The 18,356-nt window shown below is 35.9% G+C and overlaps 1 protein-coding gene across 1 annotated transcript in view; it reads right to left on the bottom strand.

The window, feature by feature from the left end:
- POLN (DNA polymerase nu) overlaps positions 1-18,356 on the bottom strand; it is a 90,287-nt gene that overhangs the window by 25,114 nt on the left and 46,817 nt on the right. Inside the window, exons 18-20 of the mRNA XM_054633648.2 lie at positions 9,123-9,205; positions 4,830-4,961; positions 1,880-1,990 (exon numbers count right to left, since the gene is read on the bottom strand). Coding sequence (XP_054489623.2) covers positions 1,880-1,990; positions 4,830-4,961; positions 9,123-9,205 — 326 coding nt within the window. The remainder of the gene's footprint in view (positions 1-1,879; positions 1,991-4,829; positions 4,962-9,122; positions 9,206-18,356) is intronic.

The following is an 18,356-nucleotide window of genomic DNA, read 5'->3' as shown; positions in this document are numbered from 1 at the left end:
TTTATTGAAATATGATTTTTAGAGGTATCTTATTTTAAAAAGAAATAATTTTCCTTTTAAAAAAGAAAATTATTATAAATAAATAATTAAAGATAAAACAAACTGTTTGCTCTATGGGAATAGGTGCAACTGAAGAATAATATGCTGTACAATGGTGAAAACTATTAAACTGGGAAATATTCAAAAAAATAAAAAACACTATGAAAGGAACGTGAGAAACCCAATTGTAATAATTCAAAGCTGCAATTCTACATTTCTCTCAATATTGTCATGCATCTGAAATGTTCTGCTTATCAGTTGCTGATATTAAAAACAAAATGTAAACTACTTAAATTAATTAGACTATTAGGCATAACTATAAAACACATATTAAATGCAGTTTAGTAAACTAAATGTGATAAAAAGTTTTATAATTTTGAAATTTTTTACAAACTTCAAATACTATCTTATAGCTGAAATCTTAAAATTAAAACATCATGGTAGTCTAAAATTACTTTTTTTATAAAATTTGGGAATACTGAATATTTTAGAGTTTTTAATCCTTGCTTCACCACTCCTTCTAACATTCCATTTTGAGTAACAATTACATTATATTTCATCAGATTTGTCCTCCAGTATCACTTGAACTGACAGCAAAATCTGACAATCTCATTATTGGAGCTACATAGAAGTGAGTGTTCCATAGACAGCCTTGCTCCAGCTCTTGGGAGAGATGGACACAGCAAATGCTGCTCAGGGGGCTGTGTCTCTTTATCAGTGCAACGCTGTGTGCACTGCAGGACTCACAGAATGAGAATCAGAATTAGAATTCTAGACCTGTAGGTATCTTTGCAGAGACAGTACTCAGACTGTCAAACATGACATAAATACTAAAGTCATTTTAAAAATGAAACATTAAAATGAATAATATTTGGAGAGAAAATGATACTTTAGGAAAAGGAAAATTCAAATAACTTTAGAAGGAGCATGCCATCGCCATGTCTAGAAAGCACTTTTTCCTTGCCTGTAAATTGTACACTTCCAGGGTAACTTAAAGAAAACCCTGTCAGCATCATCCAATTAAAAAAATAATTCTTCTAAGTGACACCAAGGTAGGAGGGATCTCAGTCTTGGGCTGACAGCTCAGGTTTTTTTTTTCTTTGGGTGGCTAAATTCTGTACACACCTGAGCTCCAAGTGACCTAACCAGAATATGTTATTGCATCAGATTAACTAACACATGAGCACAGAATGCTGACTTTTACATTTCCAATCTATATGTAAAATTATGTAAAATGGTTTTCTGTGGAAAAAAAAATACCTTTTTTCTTGCCCTCTACAGAATTATGTTTGAAGTTTCTGCAAAGAATGGGCTGGATTTCAAAACAAATAATAGCAATGCACAATTATTGTAACATTCTGTATTTCTGAAACTAAAGCTACCTGGCAAAATAAAAGCTGGAATCTGTAAGAAATCGCAGAAAGAATCAAAGAAAGAATCACTGCAACCCTTCTGGAGTAACAAATTATTAACAAGAACCAGAAAGGAAAGTGTTTAAAGAAACAATGCACCTGAAGAATGGGATTCTAGATATTCTCTCTATACATAGTTTGTATCAATACCTACATTTTACTATCACAGAGCACTGTAGTGCATTAGGATATTTATACTGTTGCTGTTATTAATATTATCATTATTATTATATTATTCTGTTTACTGGCAATTTCCAAGGTAGATGGAATATATAATTTTAACTTCTTTTTCACAGGCAAACTCACACCTACTCTAGTAGACTACTGTAATATTCATTCTTCTGAGATTATCAGAGTTGTTGCTCACTAAAGCCAAGCAGGGACAAAGACAGGTGGGTAGAGAGGAAGGTAGGGAGGCAGATCTTTACCTTGAACAACAAAATTTACAGCCTGCCTCTCTGCTTGAGTGCGGAGTTTGTAATCCTGTGCATTGATGTTGGCCAGGGGCCTTTTGCGTCCCATTATGGAAACCACATAACCTTGCAGGATTTAAACAAAAATTACTTTTATGTGATACAGAGTGATTAAAATCATATTTCAAAACTAATTTTTGAAAATAATACAGATATTTGTAATTATGTGCTGCCTGAGTCAATTTAATATTTTGTTCACTGAAAATAGTCAGAGCTTATTTAAACACTTATTTTGGTGTAAGTATTATTTAATTCAGAGAATTGGTACATGCTATACAAGGAAAACTTTTGTTCTTTAAGGCTGTTAAATTTTTATTAGGAATGTCTACGATAAACCAGCAAACTCTCTCTGTGGGAGATGAAACTATAAATACCTAGCAGAATTAGCTATCTATTAGCAGCCATAATTAGAGCTTTCCACACAATGAATAGTTTACTTGGGAATAAAAAAGAAAAATCAATTTGTAGAGTAATTAAATCAGTAATTAATATTTCCCAAAAATATAAAATAGGATTTTTTGGGAAATTTTTTTTTTTTCCATTTTCTTTATATAGTATTTCTGTGCTCCTTCCACAGCCAAACCTCCTTAACTCTCGTGTGGTGGGAATTTTTAGTTTAAAATAAACATATAAACATAGTTAAAGCTTTATGTTAGGCCCTATGATGTGTTTTCCTAAAAAAACTCTATTTGGAGCACAAGTGAGAGGAATTGAGATAGGAAAAGAGATATGAGGTTCCTCTTGTCAAAATAACACACACAAACTTAGCTCATCTTCAAAAATAAACTTCTATTCTTATTTTAAGAAAAATGAAAAACCATCCATGTTAAAAATGCATCTTTTTCTTTATATTTCTGATCACCTTGACTACCCATGAATCACCATTAGATACCATGAAAATTCAGACTGACATAGTTTCATCTCCTCTGCTGTGCAAGCACAAGCGGTGAGGAGACCTCTTCAAACAAAAAGTTATCACTTTATTATGGACAACACATACCCAAGCTTGTGTGCAGAGGATGAATTAATTCAGCTTTCTGTGAATTAGTGCATTTCCAGGAGAGCTGATACCAAAAGTACCAGTTTTGAAACAAGAAACTGAATTATCAGGAAGTTAGGGTATTCTTTGGCAAATCAGTCTTCCCAATTTAACTAACATTTTCCATGAAAAACAGCATTTAAAGATGGAATTCTTGAAATATTGTATTCTTAGGTAAAATCAGATTTGCTGCAATATCCTGATTCCTGTGAGGTGTTACTCCTCATAACTGAGCAGCATCCCCAGACAAGCACCATCATTTATGTAGCAGTGGCAAAGAAGGTGCCTGGTGTCAATGATTAATCTGCAAATGCATGCCTGAATGAGGCCTTAATGTGGTCTTTTCAATATGTCAATAATTTCATAAAAACAACAGCAGGATAGTAATATATACACTAACAAATATCTTCCTCATAACAGAATTATTTATATGCTTTTGTTGTCTACAAGGAGCATCAGACATTCATAACACTTAAAAAATATTAGTCAGGGCCGTGCTGCTCACCCTTGAACTGCAGATAAGTTAAGAAAAATCACCTTCTAATGAGCTCAATAGGTTAATAGGTTGGAATGTTTTTTGGTCTGTTTTGGAAAGTTAGAATCCAAGGTGGATTAACAAGAAAAATATTAAATAATATTGATCAGCTGCAGATTTCTAAAGCTTGTACAACCTAAACAGATTGCCCTTCTACCATTAATGGTTAAAATGGTTGATAGGCAGGAATGTAAGAAGGAGTAAGAAGTAATTAGACAAGGGTGCTGTGATGACTTGAGAGTATTAGTCATGATGTTCCTGTCTACTGAACTCATAAAGGAGATTCTCTTGCACAGAAGTCTGTTCATTGAAATTCATTCACTTTAAAGAAAAGAATGCTAAATTATTTTAATTTACCATAAATATATAATAAATGTGTAATATTTCAGTAAGTATGTTACGTTTGGCTTAATTACAGTTAAAAATGGATGTTCAGTAACTTCACTTTTCTTGAGCAATATTAATAAACAAAGGAATGCAAATGTGTGACACAATGACAGTTCATACTTCCAGTAGATTTTGAGAACCTACAAAGTACAAAAAATTAATTCTACCAATTTTCATTACTAGAAGTGAATTATACGTTTCTGTCATGACACTCACCCATACAGTGATGGGTAATATTATATTGCAAATTTACTATTTATTTCTAAAAAATGTCTTAGTACTGCCTGCCCTTTTAAGAAACAAAGAACTCAATTTTGACAGTTCCACTGATTAGCTTTTAAAAGACAATATTTCAAGCAGCTCTGTTTTCTCTTCTCAAATTACTGCACTCCTAGGATTCACTAAATAGAAATGAATATTTAGACTAAAAACAAATTTGGTGCAAGAAGAGCTTGCAGCTGCTGGCTCCAGAAGCACTCTGTGCACATCTGTCACTACAGCTACCACCTGAACTTCAAGAACATAAATTCTGATTGATGCAAAGAAAAAATAAGTTTAAAAAAATGGGCTGTGTAAATTGACTGAACTTCCACGGTCCAGCAGCCATGTACCCAATTTATTAGGTAGAAGATTCCTTGGGCTTTTTTTCTGTTGGAGTACATTATATGTCAAAATGATGCAGTGTAACTTGACATTAAGTGGGGTTCATTCTGAGAACAGATGTCTTATTCTGTTAGTGTCTTTCTGAGAAAAGGCAGACTTAACCAGCTCCTTTTAGGGCTAAAAAAGAAAAAAACCCCAAACCTGATTCACCAAGAAAGGCTATTCCATCTTTTTCTGTTGTCCTGTAACTATCTGAATTTGGGTCAAGTTGAATCTTTGTCCTCACCACTGTCACACGGTGCAGATCAATAAACAAAATATGGTCACAGACTTTGGATTACCTTTATTCCGGCACTGCTCAATGGTTTTCTTTGTAAATTCATGCACTTTCTTGTATTTTTGCATAAAACTCTCTATAAATTGACTGGCTTGAACAGGAGTAATTCCCAAGCAGTCAGCGAGACGTTCTTTACCTGGTGGTACAGAAATTATCTCTGTGTGCAATACAGCAGAACAGAAAACCACTACATACAATAGCACTGTTTTCATGCACAATTAGTGGAATTAATTAACTTTACTTACCTCTATGAAAGAAGATGGATCTGATACACTAAAATCATATTGCAGCAAAATAAATGTTTAACCCTGAGCTTGAATGTTTTACTGAAGTTACTGGATTAAGTATATAATTAGTAAGAAATATATAGGAGGTATGTAATTAAGAAATTCCTAGTTAAAATTTATACCTATAAAGTGGTTGAAATCTCTTTTGTTCACAGAGCAATGCTGTTGCTTTAAGTATCATTTTACTAGATCAGTGTTGCAATCTCCAAACTTTGAAGAGCAGATAAAGACTTGAAACTAACTTTTAACAAACACAAATATATTGAAGATCTAAAAAAGGCTGGAGACATTTAAATTTAGCTAGAAGCTTTAGAATTCAGTCTGAATTTAGAAAGGATGTTTGGAGGCTGGGTCCCACAGATTTCAAAGAGTCCTAGGCACCTCAATGTCAGTAGAAATTGGGGTCCAAGTTTTGAGATAAAAGGGTTGAAAAAAGAAAAAAATGGGAAAAGAAAAAAACAGAAAACACGTTCCAACAGAGGGAGAAAGGAATAATAGCTTTTGGACAGGATATAGGTGCACAATATATGTTATGCTGGATCTAAGAGCATTTATAAGAAAATGTGGAAAAAACCTGAAGATATTCCAGAGTGTTAAAATATAAACTAAGAGTTACTGTTTAAATCCACTTATAAATCAAAAAGTTCCAGTAAAAAATAAAACACGCATCAACATTAGTCATATGAAGTTTGAAAGACAGATATATTTATGTCAGCTGCACAGCAACACAGAACCAGCACTGTCTGCAAAGAGCATAAGCTGAGAGGAGACATCTCAAGGCACCAAAGGCATGGAATAGTCATTGTCACAGTAAGACTGTCAAGAAAAATTGTCTGGCACTTTAAAAAGAGAGAGGATTGCAGCCATCTAAATGCCATCACTGTCAGGCTGATGTGCATTTCAGAACAATTCTTGTAGCATTTTGTTCTCAGTCACGCCAGGATCTGCACTGAGTGCAAGAACACCAGTCTGGACAAGGTGCTAGAGGAAGAAATTCACCCAGACATCCAGGATGACATTTGCTGAGCTACTATAGATTTTTTTTTTTTTGACATCTAATTAATTTGGGTTTTCTTCCTGGGTCAGCAAATGACAAATCTATTTGATAAAGCACACGTTGCTAACAGCTAAGAGACTACTGTAGCTTCCTTAGAGAACTGTAACATCTAAGTTTGTCCATGTTATCCATTTAAAGAACTATTAATATACAGAACAATTGCATAAAATACTAGGAAAATTAAAGCACAATATTAGCAAGGACATCTGGAAGGTCCCAGGGAAATGCAGTTCCCAGGAAGCAAAAAGAGGGGAATGAACAGCTACATAATTGTGTCAGATCATGCTCCACAGTGCAGGAGCACAGGCCATGCAAGGCAAAGCCCAGGATGGACTAAATCTTCCCTGAGCACTCTTCTTGAGTTATCTGTGCCAGGGTAATTATCAGCAGCAGCCTGTGAGCTTCAGTGTTCTCTATTCTGCAATATCATCTTTCAAAAATGAAAATAGCATTAGTTTTCATTTAAACACTGTGATAGCCCTCTGTGTCAGTCCAGGGCTTGAACATAGTGCCATTGAATAGAAGGAATTCCTTATTTTACAGATGTTTAAGTTGCCTGTGTTTTAGTTCTACAAGATGACTAAGGCAGAAGCAGGTGAATTGAACTGCTCCAAACCAACCAAAAATACTTAAAGAATCTTCTGAGCTGGAAAGGACCCACAAGGATCAATTCCTGGGCCTGCACAGGACACCCCAAGAGTCACCCCAAGAGTCACACCATGTGCCTGGAAATGTTGTCCAAACGCTTCTTGAATTCTAGTCAGGCTTAGGGCTGTGACCACTGCCCTGGGGAGCCTGTTCCAGGGCCCAACCACCTCTCTGGGTGAAAGCTTTTTCCTAATTACCAATCTTCTTTTTCCTTTATTATCCTTCAGAATTAAAGAAAAGACCTTGAAAGCACGAACCAAGTGCAACTTAAGAAAACAAAACAGACAAGCTAAGAAAACAAAAAGAAAATAAAAAGATTACTATTTACTACATGAAAGGGTTTTATTAGCTCCTGTAAGCATAATACAGGCAAGCTCCTCAGGGAGTGTTTTTGTAGTTTTCAATCCTAAAAGAAATATTATTCACACTCTTCAGTTGTATAAAAATGTCTCATTTATGAAAAGTGAGCTGTCTTTTGAAGGGAGACAAACTGTGGGTGGAATTCAGACCATCAATTTCAGGTATCTAACAATTACTTTTTGTCAGCCCAGTTTCCATCTAAGTGGTTTAATGATATCATTTCATGTCTTAATTAGGATCTGATCACACTTCTAATGAACTGGAAACTTCTTATTATCTTTGAGGTGCTTCAACTGCCCTTGTTTGAGAGAGAGGGACACAAAGCAAACAAGTAAATGGAGACACTTATATCAAGCACTGAAATCTTTAGTGTCTGGTTCAGAGCAAGTGAGGGAGTGCCAATACTGTGCTTAAATGTAAACATTAAAGTTCTCTATAGGTTAGTAGACAGACATAGGATCCACTGAGTCCCAAGAACTGAGGCATTTCTGACTATATACAGAACTACAGGGCATTAAACTGGTGGAGATTCTTCTGATTACATCTGATATCTGCCTGTTCCACCCACAGTGAAGGGAAGAGATAGGAAATGTGGACCTTTTGCATGGACCAAGGGGCAGGGGTCACAATGCTCTCATTTTGTAAAATAACCCAGTGATGAAACTATTCAGGTGGGAAATGGAAGGTTTGATTCCAGTCTCAGCACAGACAGGTCTAAATTTACAGTGTAGGGTACTAATGTTGGGCTTTTTATATAGAGATTTTAAACACAGAGGTTTCAAATGCAATACAGCTTAATGTAAAAATGCAGGTGTGTATGCATATGTACACACACACATACACCCCTAAACATCAAATAGATATTCAGGAGAGCTGAATTTGATGCATTTCTTCCCAACTGAATACCAAAAATGATAAATGGAATACCCTGGCTGATCCTGCCTTTGGTTCAAGGACTCAGTGCAAAAGATGGCTTAGAAAGCATTCACATCCAGGAACTCAAGATGTAGCATTAAGTGTTTCCAAGTTACATAAAGTTTGCAGCTCAGGGCTCTGATTTCCTAAATGACTTTTTCAAGAACTCATCCTCTGTAAAGAAAGTTACTCAGGTGCTGACTGAAGCCAATTCACAAGAGCTTCTAGGCTGATGACATACATGCATCTGTCTCCCTAGAAAAGGTAACTCAAGGCATGTGGGAAGTATAAGGAGAGTTGGGCATCATTTAGAAATAGCAGGCGGTTTTGGAAAGTGTGAAGAACATCTTGACTTATCTAGGACCTGGTCAAGACTTAGGCAGAATGGGTAACAGTGGATTTTTGCAAATTTTCTGCAGTTGTGAAGAAATGGCAGCAAACATTAAGACTCAAAGTAAGGAAACACTTTTACACTGTGAGAGTGAGCAAGCACTGGCACAGGTTGGCCAGGGAGGCTGTGGAGCCTTGAAGAGCCCTTTCTCCAGCCCTGAAGACATTGAAAATCTGGACACAGACCTGGGCAAACAGCCCTGGTTAAACAGGAGACTGGATCTGATGACCTCCAGAGGTCCTTCCCAATCTCTGCCATTCTCTGACTCTATAAATGTGATTTCAAATAATAATGGAGTTTTAAAAATTTCATTGCAGTTATTCTCATCTCTGTCTATATAGTAAGAGAATTAGTTATTTCTAGTTAATTAGTTAATTAAAAACTCCACTCAAAATTAGACATATGCTTCAGTTATATCAGCAGTAAAAAAATACAAAATCAGGCAATCTTTGTATATGGCAATGCAACTACATTAATTTCATAATTTTTATACTGAGTAGATAATTTAATAATACTGGTAAAAAATATAAATGCAATACTCTTATAAACTTTTACTCACCTTTATAATTTCATTCTACTTATATAAATGATGAATAAAGTATAAATTTACAGTGGTTGGGTTTTTCGATAAATGCCTACCTGCTCCATAAACCACAGAGTAAACAATACGCTTTGCTTGCTCTCTATCAGCATGTTTCACTTGTTCAATTGGAATCCCTTTCCTAAACAGACAAACAAAAATCATACATTTTCTCTTAAAATTAAGTAGTTATCCCCACAGAAAACTTATTTAAAGTCAATAACAATTTAATAACTACAAAATTGTAAGATATGGGCTTAAGGGCTTCTGTTTTCAGCCAGGAATGCACAACTTCTTTACAAATGTTCATAGTGATAGTTCATAGGAAATTAAATTATTAATTTTAATTTTAATCTTCCCCTTTCCTTTTCAATTAAATTCTTGGTTAGGAAAAATCCTACTACTGTATTACTAGTTTTTCAGATTGAGGAGGATTTAATAGTGGCTCTTGAGAAAAGTTAATTATTTCCAGCAGCAGCATTTCTTCAAGATGTGAGGGTCTAGAGACTCAAAGCAGAAGTCTGACCTAAAGCTTGTTTAAATAAGATTATTGTCAGGGCTTCACTAACAGAAATAGCCAACCTTTTTTCAAGAAATGACTGATAGAAGCAAGCATTGCTTGCTCCATATGCCTTACAGAGCTCCACAATAGCAAGGCTCCATAAAACAGCAGCAGTGGCTGATTCTGAACTCAAGAGTGCATCCAGATTACTCCCAGACAAGTGTCCTCCATCCCAGTTCCCATTCTCTCCCCACTGACATAAAACAATCCTACAAAAATGCTAATGGATTTAGCAATGTGAAAAATGAAAAGCTATGACTCTGCAATCAAGTATGTGCCACCTATAGTTTTCCTTATCAAAATGCAGCTTCAGAAAGAATACTGAAATTATTAACAACTGAAAGCACTGAAGAATATTGATCATTTGGTTTAAATGGAAGAGTGTTGGGGGAAATCATACACTCACTCTCTGAAAAAAAATACCTACAAAAATTGTTTTTGAAACATGGAGATTAATTGCTATCAGAGATATTTGATGATAGCTGCACCATTTGGGAAAAAAGTCTCCCCATGAGACTGTCAATTTTTTTCATGAGTCTGGTCGCATTTTTAAAACCAAAGTTTTCTATGCTTTGCTATGAAAGCTTTTTTGTCATTAAAGATGCCTTGTTGTGAAGGTTTTAGCTGAGGAGCTTAGAGAAGATGGTGTATTTCTCTGAATCTTCTTCAAGGAAAGTCTTTCAACACTATTAAGATATTCAAACTTCTAGAAAATCAGCAGAGCCACAAATTTTTGCTTGCTTACCTCACACACTGATTTTAGCCAAGCCTATGCTCAGTGCTGGTATAATTAGGCACTCTGAATGAGAAACAGGCAGACACTGGATGAAATCAGATTTAAGCAACTCTTTACAGCTGCACAGATTTTTGAAGAGGAAAAATAAAACTGAATATAATTTCCAGCCTTCATTGGACAAAAAGTCTTTGGTTTTGCAGAAGCTCACATTGTTCCTTTGACTACTACTAACTGCTCAAAGATAAAACAAAACTTTTCACTGCTCAGTTTAGTTGAGAAACAGGAGTAATTTAATAGTGTTTCCACCTGTAATGAAGACTGTTCCCACTTAATCATTCTGCTAGTTTGAGACTCTTACAATTTACTTTCTTAGCTGTGGCAGGTCAAAAGTTCATGGATCTTTTTGAATACAATAGGTTGAGATTCCCAGTTGTACCTGAATACAAGGGCAAAGTGGCAATAAGAGCTAATAAGTGCAGAATTAGGAAACTAGACATTATTAAGGATTTCCTGAAACAATCTCCAGCAGAAAGACTCCAGGAATTTCCTGAAGAACCTGGCAGGGAACTACACAGACACTTGAGAAAGCATTGATCCCAAGGGAAAATAGAATCTGGTAAGAGCAAATATCACCTTTCTGACATGCAACACTAAGACTGGGGAATGCTGAAACTGGGGAAACCCTAAAAATGTAATGCTGCTTTCCTAATACTGCATAATTTGAACTAGAGGATTGGACAAGACAAGAAATGGGAGAACAGCAGCAGAATTTACTTGCAGATTTACTGAAGTCAGAGGCTAGAGACAACTGAGGGCAGTGGGTACATCAGCTGCTCACTTCTCTGGAAAAGAAGGGCTACAACATAAAGGACACAGTGGGTAAGAACTGTGGAGACCTGTAGGGGAACATAGATATTCATCAGGCCATGGTGCTGAGGGAGACACAAGGTGAGACTTGTTGGGAGGGACTGGTGCCTCTGGAGAAGTTTTAGCAGTGAAAGAAGACACCAGAACTGGATTTGTGCACAATTAGAACTGCTGCTAGAACTTTGATAATGATTTTGCATTACCCAAGCTTCAGCTTGGAGGGCTGACTGGAAAAAACAGAAATAGTCTCATTGCTGTAATGATGACTGGCAGGGTCAGCAATCACAATAAAATCTTGCCTAACACAGTTATTGGTGCAGATGTACATGCATCATGTAATCATGGCAATCCAACAGTCACTTAGCAATTCCTGGTCTGTGATTAGTCATGAAACACATGGAAAAAAAATAATTTCAGAGCCTTATCTTAAGTATTTCCTTCAATATAATGTTACAACTAAAATGGTCAGTCAACACCTCTGAGCATGTCAGTGGGAAATGTGAGCACTGGACAGAGAGGCATTACATCTACCACTCTGAGTATTTGCAAATTTATGTACCACATGAAAGAATACATAATTATAAGGTATGAAATTGCCATATAAATCAAAACTGCTTGAGCAAACAGAAGTCATTAATCATAACTATTCTTTTTTCTTCCTAATAAATGGGTTTTTTCTCTTTGTATTGACAATTATTGGCTTCTACTAGAGTGTTTGATTCCTTCTATAATTCAGAGAGGCATTCCTACGTTTGAGGTGAAGGTTGTTTATTCCTTTGAACAATAAAATTAAAGGGGAGGTGTGCAGTTTCTCAGAACTGCAGCAGCCATGTTAGAAATCCCCAGTGGGCTTTCTGCTTTATCCTGTTTCCTTTACAAACTAATTTAGGTTTGTGATAATTGATTTGTTTTAATGGGTACTGTGAGAACCTATTTCATGATAAAATCTTTATTTTGCCTTCGGACTCATCATGGAACACCCATAATATTGATAAAAAGACATTGTGATCTGCATAATTGCATAACAAGTTTTTAGCAAGCCATCCAGGGCATGAAAATATTCAGTGCTGAAGTGTGGTATATGTAACATAGATCTTTTGTAGAAATGCATTTTTTTAAATAGACTTGAATCTGAAAAAGGAAGGTGAATGGGCATAAAGTAGTCTTAGCTGCTGGGCAGTGACACTGAGGCTGTGACTCCAGCCCAGCCAGCACTCTCTGTACAGCTGGAGTAAGAAGAAGACTGTAAATGCAATGTTATAGAAATTGATACAGACAAAAGCTTAGGAGGAAAAAGAATTTGCTGCAGATTTTGTTGTGGAAACAGCAAAATTCCTGAAGGCCTGCAGGAAATAAATATGCAGTTACTAGTTCTAGCATGAAACATTTTCCCATTTTAGTATACCCTTCTCATTACTCTCTCTCAAATATGCTGGGAAAAGTTCAAGCTCATAATCAGTATTTTCACCATCTTCAAATCTTCAAATGTGCAATATTTCACCTTCTGCATTCCTGTCCTTGCCTGCATACTTGTCTCAGGCTATTTCCACATCTCTGATTTGTTTGTCCTTTACTTTGTTTAGCACTGATTTGCAAGTACTTTGCCTTACAGTACTTTATTTGATAGACATCTCTTAGGCTGAATAAAGAACAGCCCTCAGTGCTGGAAGACATGCTCAGGTTGGCAAATCTCAGTATCCTAGGAAAGAGTTAGCAGAGCTAAACAATCTGGGAAGGTCTGTAAGAGCAGCAAACAACTTGCAGACAAAAATTGTAGTATATCTAACAAACACAGTGAGAGTACAGATACACAAAGTCTTTAAAATTGTGGCTCTAGTAAGAACTGGACTGTGTGTCTAAAAGTGAATAGTTGCCTAATTCTGAGAGTAAAAAACATGGAGAAAAAATTTTCTAGCAAACAGTGAAGAAGGATAACATGAAATTATGATTAAGAAACAAAGTTAAGATACGAAACAAAAGGAAGAATATATAATTTCTTATTTTTTAAGAGAAAATACTTTGAATATTATCATAATTTCTCCAAAATTCACTATACATTTTCATTTATTAATGGGGTCTAATGGACACATCAAAGAGTTTCTACTGAATTCAGTCTTAAGTCTCTAATACATATGAACACCAAGTTTCTTTATACCCAAAAAAGATACAGCAATCATAGCTGTAATTTTAACAAAGTTTAACTCTAAACTGGAACAGCACATTTAATACAGAGTAGACATCTCAATGGATTAATTTTTTACCTGTATAGAATACTAAAAAACTAACATGAATTTTAGTATACAGAAATGAGCTCACACAACATAAACACATAAAATACCCATTAAGATTAAAGAGGCCACAGGGCATAACATATGAGCAATGGCAAAATAAAACCTTGAGAACAGGTAGAAATGGGAGGAAATCAGTCTTAAAAGAATGCGATAAGACATTCCAGAATTTCTGGGAAACGCTGCGTGGGGACGGAAGGCAACTGTTTATGCACAGGAAAAGGCAGAACAAACTCCTCAAACACAATATCTGGCAGGCATGTGCTGCCTTGATCTGCATTACACTCCAGCCAAGCTATGCTCACTCATAATAGCCACAAACCCTTGGCTGCTCTCTTGCATCTGCCAATTCATCCCAGTCCAAGCTGTGAATTGTTGGTGTGGGAAATGAGATGGAGTGGCATTAAATTCATTTTATATGCGGTCATTAATGTCCAATGAATGAGTCAATGTATGAGTGAGTACACATTTGTTCATCCGATGGCTCTTACAGCTTTTTATGTTTTCATCAGTGAACTATATAAATCTCATTTTCCATCACCTGTTGCTGTTTAATAGCAGATGAGAGTTTTATATTCTGTAAGTTTGTGGCTGGAACTTGGTGTTGGGATATGAAATAGGTATGGACTCTTACATGATCAGAAAAATTAGAAAAGCCCAGTTTTACAGCAGTATCACCATTGGGTACATCATGTAAATTCTGAAAGTTCACTGTTTCAGTTTAGCAGACCTTATATCTGAGACAGTCAGAATACATATACTCTGTTTCACATATATATATATTTATATTTATATAACAGAGATATATATATAACAAAGTATATGAGTATTCAAGACATACAGAAAAAAAATTGGCTACCTGTAACCCAGCTCATCCACTGCTAATGCAATGAGCAAGAATAAACAATTTTTTTGAAAGCTGCTATTCCATGACTCATGGAAAATGCTGACAAGGCTCAGACATACTTTGTCTCAGATATTTGTAAGGTAATATGCAGAAGCTAACTTGGAATTACTTTTGCCTGGCTAATCTCTGCTACAAAATACAGAAAATGAAGAGGGTGGGAAACAGTTTCCCTGAAGACATTGTCATATCAAAATATATCACTACTTTTGTGTTGTATCAATCAAGAGCTAGACATAAGATATGTAAAATTAGCCCATCTTTTTTCATACAGAAATGTAAAATGTATGGTTTCTATGCTTTCTATAACTATGAGGCATTAACACAACTATGTTCAAAAAAAAAGTAATGAGATTATCTTTCACACAGGAGCATGGAGACAGCAGGATGAAAAATGAAATTTTTCTAGACTGCCCAGAAGAGTGGAAATACAGCTAAGATACTTATCTAAAAATAGGAAAGAAACCTCTCCCCAGAGAAGCTGTGGACTCCCTATTTCTGCAGGTGTTCACAGCCAGGATGGATGGGCTCTGAGCATCCTGGCCTAGTGAAGGTGTCCCCTGCCCATGGTAGGGGGCTGTGACTATATAGTCTTCCAGGTCCCTCCCAACACAAACATTGTAGGATTCTAGGATTCTATGAAAAAAAGCATCTACAAAGACTAAAATGCAGACTAACATCTTGCCAGAAGGGAAGCAGCAGGTCAAGAGTAACAGAAAGATAAACCTTTCTGTTGTAACCTAAGTATATATTAGTTTTTTGTTGCATTTTTTTATCTGTACTTCTAAACACTTCTCATGTCTGATTCAAAGGTTATGGCAAATGCCTGTATTTGCAATTTTATCATTACCTGGTTTGCATAAGTGAGATAAAAGGTTACAGAATAACACCAAGAAACTCCTCACAGCATAGGACACCAGATCCCTCACATCTCTTCCTCCTCACCTGAAGGGCAATACATAGTATTACATAGTATTACATTTATATCCATATATATTTAACCCTACCCTGGCATCAGGAGAGGCAGAGCTGTCTTGCAGGAGCCACTGCACATGCTGGAGGATCCCTGGCATGGATCTTCCACATAAATGTGAGGGTCATGTTATCATGGGTCAGAGGGGAGAGAGTCACAACACACAATTCAGGAGTTTAACATTGTGTTTCATTTAGTTAATAAGGTTTTTTTAAAGTTTTTATTTGTGTTCAGCTTCTTTGAATTAAAGACTACAGCTGTCAGCTTGATGTCCTCCTTCCCAGACTACAGCCAACTCTAAAACATTTTTGTCATTTTGTCTCTTTTCCCTTTGGGTATGCCACCCTACCAAATTGTGGTTTAATTTCTTTTATATGTATTTAGCACCAGGAAAATCTTTATAACCCCTATAAAACACTTTTGCAAGAATCCAGAAGCACTTTAGCATTTTAAAACTTCTTCCAGTAGCTAATCATAAAATAATTTATTTTGTGTGAGTAGCCTCTATAATCCACTGCATGAAGATTTATTTCATTAGTCCTCAGCCTCCTTTTAAAGAGCATGGTATCTAACTTTCATGTATTTTAAAGAAGATAAAGACATGACTTTGCAGTTTGCCATGAGGGTCAGAAGTCTTCTGTTGTTACATTTTAAAGTAGCAGGGAACCAGATAAAGCAATTGCAACAAGGTTATGGCATAAATTATAGCTATCATCAGTAACGACTTGCTGAAAGATTAATCTGGGACTGAAGTGATCCATTATCTTTATGAAGATATTTACTGGCATGTTGCTGTTTCAGGTATCAGATACTGAAGAGATAAATTAGATAGCACTTATTTTCAGTGCTCTTCATTAGAAAAAGGACACCTAGAAGATTTTTCTGTAAAAATGCCCAATTCTGGACATATGTCAGCTGGAGCAGGAAGTCCCTGACACTGACATAGAGCACACCTTTACCCTGCAACCTTCACCTTGCCTCTCCTTCACCCCTATAGGAAAAAAAGAAAAAGGGCTTTCACCTCACATATCCATAGTCTTTTTTTATTTCTGAGCCATGAGGGCAGTCTTATTTTAGGGTCTCTCTGGGTCTATGAGCACAGAAGAGAAGGAAGTCAGGGTAACTAACTCCTCACATCAGGTGCTGGTGTGAGCATCAACAGTGATGGGCACCATCACTGTAAGAACAAATAAATGTTAATGGATTAAGAGGTCTATGCAAACTGGGATGGCATAAAATTTCTCTGAGGCCATTTGTATAAAACAACAGGCATCAAATGCAAATTAATGCCCTTGGAGTTCTTTCTTTACTTATCACAAATCACTTTTAAAGCTTTTCTTCAAGCAGCTTCAAATAGTTAAGACAGAACAGCAGCCATTTTGGGAGATGACACAGGCAGCTGCAGCAGAGCATCCAATAATTACACATCTTGGACCTATCAAAAGTCTCAGAGAAATAGAGGGACTTCAGAGCAGCCTTTAGATAAATACTGGAAAAGTGAAGCAGAAAGAACTGAGTTCTTAACATATAATCAAAAGATGATTAATGCTATCTCAGATATTACACAGAACAAAATATAGAGTTATCATATTGTTCCAACAATGTATAGTTTGCTCAGGAAAAATAGGCAGGGGAAGGAGGAGATGTCATATTACAACAAACTGCATCCACACAATACAGAAAAAAAATAAGAGACAGACTTTGAAACATCTTGGCTGGGCAATCAAAAAAGGAAGAAATCAGTCATGCTATATATAAGGGTCTTGAACAAATTCTGCAGAGAGGGATAAGAAACTTCCTATCCCATCTTTTTCAATCTTCTGTATAAACACCTCTTTCAGCTTAAATTTCTGCTATGCCTTGGGCCAACACTGAACTAAAGGCAAAAGTAAAAGTGAAGAATGAATTGCTGTGACATTCTTGATTTCATCAAAATTTAGCTTGGCACTAGAGTTGAAGTTGAGTTAAATGAAATAAAAGGAAATATTTTACTGAGCTCTGGAGTGTGCTCATAAAACAGAGCATTGTATCAAAATCACTCTAGAAGGACATGACTGTTTGGAGATAAGAGTTTCATACACAACAAAACCTTTCTATGAAATTAGCAAAGCCAAAAGTTATCAGACACCACAAAACTATCCAGCCTCCTCAGAGCTTGCTTTCTCTCTAGTTTCTGTGTTAGTTGTGGTGGTGGCAATTGTAAAACTTTATTTTTCATTTACTCTAGAAGGCTAAGAAAGCATTTAATGTGCAATACTAAAAAGCTCCCAATGTGACCTAAAATTAAGCTGTCTGCTTAAACTTATAGTTAACTGCCTGATTTATTTAAAGCTTCTAAAACCAAAAGCCATTATGCTTCTTGAAGACTTTATTCCCTCTGCTTCATCTGCCAGTCTAAACTAAAGCCACAGCTGCACTTTTACAAGGCAGTGTAAAGTACAAGGTGAAATTTCCACAGGTTGTCATACAGACTGTCAGAGTGCAAAGTAAGACAAGTGTTAAATTTCATTAATATCAACTATTGCAAATGAGCTTTCAAAACACATAGAAATCTGTTTGCTGCAAAAGTGACACTGTTAAAATATTCCCCACCAACACTCATGAGGTGTTGAACTTGGAGCTTAAAACATTTTAAAACTCTGACTCTGAGAAGGCAAACTGAACATCTTCCCCTTTTACCACATACAGCAGCTGCAGGAGCCACAAGTGGTACAGCCTCACTAACAACTTCTTTACCAAACAAGTTATTAAATAGCAGATTCATAATGAAAAGTACCTGTACATAGCACCTGTCCCTGAATTTGTGACTTGATTTGAAAGAGCATGCCTTCCCATTCAAACTGAAATTGTGTCTCTCTTAACAGCATATAAGAAAAAAATTACTGATTCCACACTTTTTATCAGTATCACTCTAAATAAAGGTACAAGATGAGAGATATCTTAGCTATTGATCAGAATAGAAA

The sequence above is a fragment of the Agelaius phoeniceus genome, chromosome 4 (genome assembly GCF_051311805.1).
Source record: "Agelaius phoeniceus isolate bAgePho1 chromosome 4, bAgePho1.hap1, whole genome shotgun sequence".
NCBI lineage: Eukaryota > Metazoa > Chordata > Aves > Passeriformes > Icteridae > Agelaius > Agelaius phoeniceus.
This window is presented reverse-complemented; position numbering and strand designations above follow the sequence as displayed.